Source organism: Zosterops lateralis (assembly GCF_965231275.1).
Source record: "Zosterops lateralis genome assembly, chromosome: 37".
In the NCBI taxonomy this organism is placed as follows: domain Eukaryota; kingdom Metazoa; phylum Chordata; class Aves; order Passeriformes; family Zosteropidae; genus Zosterops; species Zosterops lateralis.
The window spans coordinates 257,190-264,844 of record NC_139797.1 but is presented as its reverse complement, the minus strand read 5'-3'; the positions used below and the strand labels follow the sequence as shown (position 1 = coordinate 264,844).

Here is a 7,655-nt window from a genome sequence, read left to right as displayed (position 1 = left end):
ATTAATTGGGGTCACTCGGGGTCACTCACCCTCCTGCTGCTCCCTGGGGGGGGAGGAAGAAAAGGGTGAGGAGGGGGGAGAGAAATTTGGGGATATTTGGGGGGTCCCAGGTGAATTTTGGGGGTTCCAGGGGGATTTTGGGGGTCCCAGGATGATTTTGGGGATATTTTGGAGGGTCCTGTGGGGATTTTGGGGGTCCCAAGAGGATTTTGGTGGCCTCAAGATGAATTTGGGGAGGTTTTGGGGGGTCCCAGAAGAATTTTAGGGGTCTCAGGATGAATTTGGGGAGGTTTTGGGGGTCCTGAGGTGGATTTTGGGGCTATTTTGGGGTTCTGGGGTGGATTTGGGGAAGTTTTGGGGGTCCCAGGGGTGTTTTGAGGCCATTTTTGGCTATTTTGGGGCTGTTTTGGGGCTGTTTTGGGGGTCCCAGGGGTATTTTGGGGCTGTTTTGGGGTGTTTTGGGGTGTTTTGGGGTATTTTTGGGGGTCACTCACTCGATCTCCTCCTCGGGCTCCGACATGGCGGCGATTTGGGGGGTCCTGGGGAGGGGGAGGGGTCTGAACCCCCCAAAAAAAACCCCCCAAAAACCCCAAACCCCCCAAAAAATCCCCAAAAAAATCCAAAACCTCCCAAAGAAACCCCCCAAACTCCCCAAAACCCCAAAATCTCTCCCCAAAACCCCCCGAAATTGCCAAAGAAACACCCAAAATTAGCCCCAAAATTCCAAAAACCCCCACCACCCCAAAAATCCTCCCGAATCCCCCCAAAATCCCCAAACCACCCAAAATTTCTCCCCAAAATCCCACAAAGGCCTCCAAAATTCCCCCAAAAATTGCCAAAAATCCCCCCAAAACCCCAAACCAACCCAAAAATCCCCTCAAAATTCCAAAACGACCCCAAAACCCAAAATCAACCCAAAAATCCCAACCCCCCCCCAAAATCCCCCCAAAAATCCCAAAATCTCTCCCCAAACCCCCGCAAAATTGCAAAAAAAACCCCAAAAATTCCAAATCCCCCCCAAACCCCCCCAAATTTCACCCCCAAAACCCCCCAAAATTGCAAAAAAAAACCCCAAAAATTCCAAACCCCCCCAAATTCCCCCCAAATTTTTCCCCCTCCCCTCCCCCACCTGTGTCTCCTCTCCGGGGGGTCCCTCCCGCGCCCCTCCCCCCCCCCCAGGGGGGTCCCTTTATCCCCCCGCCCCTCCCCCCGCGATGACGTCAGCAGCCCATTGTCCCCTCGCATGTCGCGACATCCGACACCGCCCTGGGGGGAGGGGCGGGGGGTGGGGGAGGGGCGCCCGGACCCCCCCAAATCCATTTTTGGGTGAAAAAACAAAAGGTGGGGGAGGGGCGGGGGGTTTATTCCCGGCGCTGACGTCACCGCCCGCCCCTCCCCCACCCCCCATCCCGCACCTGTCGCGGGTTTTTTGGGACCCCCCCCAAAAAAAAAAAACAATGGGGGGGAGGGGTCACCTTCACCCCTCCCCCACCCGGCCCCGAATTTAAAATTTATTTCAAATTTAAAATTAAAATTTAATATATTTTTTCCAATTTTTTTTATTATTATTATTTTTTTGGTACAAAACGAGCCAAAATTCCCCCCCCCAAATTTTTTTGGTTTTTTTTCAAAATTTTTCCCCAAATTTCCCACCCACCCCCCCAAAAAAAAAAAAAAAAAAAAGTGAGGGAGGGGCTCAGCCCCTTCTCCCCCTCCTCAAAAAAAAAAAAAAAAAAAAAAGGGTTTAAAATTAAATTTTTGGGAGGTTTGAGAAGCACCAAAATTGGGATTTTTTTGAAGGTTTGAGGAGCCTCAAAATTGGGATTTTTGGGAGGTTTGAGAAGCCCCAAAATTGGGATTTTTGGGAGGTTTTGAAGCACCATCAAAATTCGGGTCAAGGGGAGAGGGAGGGGGGTCTGAGCCCCCCAAAATTTGGGTCTGGCCCCAAAAAAACAAGTTCTAAACCCCAAAATTCAGGTCTAACTCCCCAAAATTCAAGTCCAGACCTCAAAAACAGGGGTCCAGACCCCAAAATTTGGGTCTAACCCCCCAAAATTCAGGTCCAGACCCCAAAACCAGGATTTCAAACCCCCAAAATTTGGGTCTAACCCCCCAAAATTCGGGCCCAGACCCCAAAACTGGGGTGTTTAACTCCCAAAATTCAGGTGTAAACTCCCCAAAATTCAGGTCCAGACCCCAAAACTGGGGTGTTTAACCCCCAAAATCCGTATCAACCCCCCAAACCTCACCCCCATCCCCTTCATTTTGGGGAGGGGTCTCATCCCTCCCCGGGCTCCAGCGCCAGCCCCCCCTGTGTCACCACCAGCCTCAGCCTGGGGGGGCTCCCCTCCCCTTCCCCTCCCCCTGCCCAGCTCTGGGGACCCCCCCCCAGCCTGACGTGGGCGTACAGGGACAGTTTGGGGTCGGGGCAGGTTTTGGGGGGCGGTTTGGGGCTGGGGGGGGGTCCCAGCAGCACCGCGGGGACCCCCCGGCGCAGGAGGCAGCGGCGGCCGCAGGACAGACAGTCGTGGAGGGACACACGGACGTGGGGCAGGCCGGGCCGGGACCCCCGCGGGGGTTTTTTGGGGCGTTTTCGGGGGGCCCGGCGGCGTTTTCGGGGGGTCCCGGAGCCCCCCCGGCCCCGCTGGAGGCGCAGGTGGGTGGGGCGGAGCTGGTATTTGGGGAGGGGGGACAATGGGGGGGACAATGGCGGGGAAGGGGCAGGGGGGGTGGTCCCGCTCCGGCCGCGGGGACGGAAAACGCCTTCGCCGCGCCTGGGGGAGGGAGGGGGGAGGTTAGAGAGACCCCTGACCCAAATTGGGGACCCCCACCTCGAAATTAGGGACCCCCTGTCCTGAAATTGGGGCGTCATCCCCAAAATTAGGGACCCCTCCCCAAGATTAGGGACCCCCTGACCCAAAATTGGGGGGTTATCCCTGAAATTGGGGACCCCCCCATCCCGAAATTGGGAAATCAACCCCGACATTGGGGTGTCACCCCCAAAATTGGGGACCCCCCTACCCTAAAATTGGGGACCCCCCCATCCCGAAATTGGGGTGTCATCCCAAATTTAGGGACTCACCCCCTGAAACTGGGGACCCCCCCCGAAATTGAGGACCCTCAAAATTAGGGAACCCCCTCATCTCAATACTGGGACCCCCCACCCTGAAATTGGGGTGTCACCCCTGAAATTTGGGACCCCCTGCCCTGAAATTGGGGACCCCCCCATTCCAATTGGGCTCCCTCTGTGGATTTTTGGGGTCCCTCTGTGGATTTTTGGGGTCTCTTTGTGGATTTTTGGGCTCCCTCTGTGGATTTTTGGGGTCCCTCTGTGGATTTTTGGGCTCCCTGAGATGTTTTTAGGTTCCCTTTGTGCATTTTTGTGCTCCCCCTGTTGATTTTTGGGCTCCCTGTGATATTTTCAGCCCCCCCTGTGTGGATCTTTGGACTCCCTGTGATGTTTTTTGGGCTCCCTGTGTATATTTTCGGGCTCCCTGTGTATATTTTTGGTCTCCCTGTGATGTTTTTGTGCCTCCTGTGTGTATTTTTCGCTCACCTCTCGCAGGTGCGGCACTCACAGCCCCGGTTTCCTTCCCCAAAGAACCCGTCGCCGTAGAAACAGGTGATCTCAGCCCGGGGCGGGATGTCCCGCAGGGCCTGGACCCGCGCCCCGCCCGGGGTTGACACAAACTGGGGTCCAAAAACGGGACAGAAAGTGTGAAACTTCTGAGACCCCAAACTGGGACCCCCCTGAGCCCCAAACTGGGACCCCCCTGAGCCCCAAACTGGGACCCCCTAACAGGAGAAAGACCCTTCCTCCCTCATGTTTCCCACCCTTTTCTCCCCTCAAATTTCTCCCCTCACATTTCCCACCTTTTTCCTGCCATTTTCCCCTTCATGTTTCGCCCTTTTCCTCCTCATGGCTCCCCCACTCTTTTTCCTCTCACGTTTTTGGCATTTTCTCCCCTCATGTTTCCCGCCCTTTTCTCCCCTCACGTTTCCCGCCCTTTTCTCCCCTCACGTTTTCCCGCCCTTTTTCTCCCCTCACGTTTCCCGCCCTTTTCTCCCCTCACGTTTTCCCGCCCTTTTTCTCCCCTCACGTTTCCCGCCCTTTTCTCCCCTCACGTTTCCCGCCTTTTTTCTCCCCTCACGTTTCCCGCCCTTTTCTCCCCTCACGTTTCCCGCCCTTTTCCCCCTTCACGTTTCCCGCCTTTTTTCCCCCCCTCACGTTTCCCGCCTTTTTTCCCCCTCATGTTTCCCACCATTTTTTCCCTTCATGTTTCCCACTCACATTTTCCCTCACACTTTATTTTCCTTTCCTGTTTCCCACCTTTTATTCCTCAAATGTCCCATTTTTCTTTCATGTCTCCCAGTGTTTTTTCCCCTCACGTTTTCTTGCCATCTTTCCCTCACATTCCCTTTGTTTCTCCATTGTTTTTTCCACCATTTTCCCCCACACGTTTATTGCCATTTTTCCCACCATTTCTTAGCCTTTTTTCCCCTCAGGTTCCTTCTACTCCTCCTTTGCTTTTTCCACCGTTTTTCTTTCATATTTATTGTTGTTTTCCTCACCATTCCTTAGTCCTTCTTCTCTCAGGTTCCCTCTACTTCTCCTTTGCTTTTCCCACCATTTTTACATCACATTTATTATCACTTTCCCCACCATTTTACCCCTTTTTCCCCTCACATTTCCTTCCTTTTTCCCCTCACACTTCCCACCCTTTTCCCCTCACATTTCTCACCCTTTTCCCCTCACACTTCCCACCCTTTTCCCTTCACGTTTCCTACCCTTTTCCTCTCTCACATTTTCTGCACTTTTCCCACCATTTTACCCCCTTTCCCCTCACATTTCCCTCCCTTTTCCCCTCACATTTCCACCCTTTTTCTCTCATATTTCCCACCCTTTTCCCCTCACATTTCCCTCTTTCTCTCCTCACATTTCCCCCTCTTTTCCCCTCACACTTCCCTCCCATTTTTCCCTCCCATTTCCCAGCCCAAACCACACCCCAAAACCCCACCATTTCTACCCCAAAAACACCACAAAAAAACCCTCCTCACACTCACCCTGCAGTTGGGGTGACAATCTGAGGAGAGAAAAAAACCACAAACACCCATCAGACCCCCCAAACCACCCAGGTGGGTCCTGAGGACACCCATGTGGGTGCCAGGACGGGATTTTTGGTGGGTAAAGCCGATTTTTGGGGCTGTTTTCGGGTCCCACCGTGGTTGATGAAGGCGGCGGGGCCCAGCCAGAGCTGAGTCCTCCTGCGGCGTGTGGAGTACATGAGGCTGAAGTCGTTGTCCCCAGCCCTGAGCAGGGCCCGGTCTGAGCCCCTCAGCTCCACCCCGCAGCCCCCCAGCAGCTCCAGCGTCTCGTGCTTGTGCCTGGGGAGACAAAAATGGGGAAAATCAGCCAAATTCTGAGGGGTTCGGGGTCCTCGGGGGGAAAAATCCCAAATTCTGAGGGGTTTGTGAGCCCAGAGAGGGGTTTGGGATCCTCAAGGGGGAAAAATCCCAATTCTGAGGGGTTCGGGGTCCTCAGGGGGAAAAATCCCAAATTCTGAGGGGTTTGTGAGCCTAGAGAGGGGTTTGGGATCCTCAAGGGGGAAAAGTCCCAAATTCTGAGGGGTTTGGGGTCCTCAGGGGAGAAATTGCCCCAATCCAGAGGGGCTTGTGAGCCCAGAGAGGGGTTTGGGGTCCTCAGGAGGGAAAAATCCCAAATTCTGAGGGGTTTGTGAACCCAGAGAGGGGTTTGGGGTCCTCAGGGGGGAAATCGCCCCAATCCTGGGAGGTTTGGGGTCCTCAGGAGATAAAAACCCCCCAAACCCTGAGGAGTTCAGTAGCCCCCCGAGGTTTTTGGGCCCCCAGGAGATAAAACCCCCCAAACCCTGGGGAGTTCAGGATCCCCCTGAAGTTTTTGGGCCCCCAGGAGATAAAACCCCCCAAACCCTGGGGAGTTCAGGATCCCCCTGAAGTTTTTGGGCCCCCAGGAGATAAAACCCCCCAAACCCTGGGGAGTTCAGGATCCCCCTGAAGTTTTTGGGGCCCCCAGGAGATAAAACCCCCCAAACCCTGAGGAGTTCAGGATCCCCCCAGGTTTTTGGCCCCTCAGGAGGGCGTGGAGCCCCACCAGGTGCGGGTGGAGACCACCCTGGCCCCGTTGGTGTCGCGGCTGTAGCGGGTGCAGCGCTGGATGCTGAAGCCGCTCTCGGGGAGGAGCGTCCGCAGGTACCCGAACACCTGGGGGGGTAAACGGGGGGCTCGGGACCCCCCCAGGCCCCGCAGACCCCACACGGACCCCACAGAGACCCCTCACACCCCACAGACCCCACAGAGACCCCCATAAATCCCTCCCACACCCCGCAGAGACCCCTCACACCCCACAGAGACCCCTCACACCCCACAGAGACCGGACAGAGACCCCAGAGACCTCCCCCAGGCCCCACAGAGACCCCATAAACTCCCCAGGCCCCACAGAGACCCCTCAAACCCTCCCTGTGCCCCACAGAGACCCCTCCTCATCCTCAGGGACTCCTCTGCCCCATGGAGACCCCTCAAACCCCTCCCTGACCCCACAGAAACCCCTCAAAACCCTCCCTGAGCCCCACAGAGACCCCTCAACCTCCCCCAGGCCCCACAGAGACCCCACAGAGACCCCATAAACCCCCCCAGGCCCCACAGAGACCCCTCAGACCCTCCAGGCCCTGCAGAGACCCCTCAAACCCCGCCAGGCACCACAGAGATCCCTCACACCCCACAGAGACCCCACAGAGACCCCCAGGCCCCATAGAGACCCCACAGAGCCCCCATAAAACCCCACAGGCCCCACAGAGACCCCTCACACCCCAGAGAGACCCCACAGAGACCCCATAGACCTCCCCTAGGCCCCACAGAGACCCCATAAACCCCCCCAGGCCCCACGGACCCCACAGAGACCCTTCCTGACCCTCAGGGACTCCTCTGAGCCATAGAGATACCCCAAAATCTTCCCTGAGCCCCTCAGACCCCACAGAGACCCCTCCTCACCCTCAGTAACTCCTCCAACCCACAGAGATCCCCCAAAACCTTCCCTGTGCCCCACAGAGACCCCTCAATCCCCTCCCTGAGCCCCACAGACCCCTCAAACCCTCCCTGACCCCACAGACCCCACACAGACCCCTCAGACGCCCCCCATGGCCCCCCCGAATCCCCCCGTACGTGGTTTTTGAGCGCCGCCCGCTGCACCGGGCGCCTCTGGCGGAAAAAAGACGGAGCCCAAGCGCTGCTGAGGGTCCTCCAGGCCGCCTCCAGGTCCCGGCGCTGCCGGAAGGTCTCGATGGCCGCTTTGAGCTGGGCTCGGCGGCGCCTCAGGGCGGGCAGGGGGCTGTGAGGGGGAATAGAGACCCCCGGGACTGTGACACCTCACCGGGATCCCGGTTTAACACCCGCCGGTGCCGTTATTCCCCTCAGGAACCCCCCGGTTGTCCCGCCCGGTCTCCCCCCACCTTTACCTGACCCCCATTTTGTGCGTGCGGAAGCCGAGCACCGAGTCCAGCACGAGGCTGGTGGCCAGGTCGTCGTTCTCGCAGAGCTCCCGAGCCGTCACCGCCGTCCCCGCCGACCGGGGCCTCATGGGCGGCCGCCGCCGCCTCCGCCGCCGCCGCGCCTGCAGCACC

At 57.1% G+C, this 7,655-nt stretch overlaps 1 protein-coding gene across 1 annotated transcript; it reads right to left on the bottom strand.

The window, feature by feature from the left end:
• Nucleotides 1–3,552: 3,552 nt before the first annotated feature.
• KMT5C (lysine methyltransferase 5C) lies at nucleotides 3,553–7,612 on the bottom strand (the record flags this gene model as incomplete). The annotated part of the gene is made up of 6 exons (XM_083882113.1): nucleotides 3,553–3,690; nucleotides 5,065–5,084; nucleotides 5,222–5,385; nucleotides 6,131–6,240; nucleotides 7,198–7,363; nucleotides 7,491–7,612. 6 exons carry the CDS (start codon nucleotides 7,610–7,612, stop codon nucleotides 3,553–3,555), a joined length of 720 nt encoding a protein of 239 aa, XP_083738239.1.
• Nucleotides 7,613–7,655: the final 43 nt, after the last annotated feature.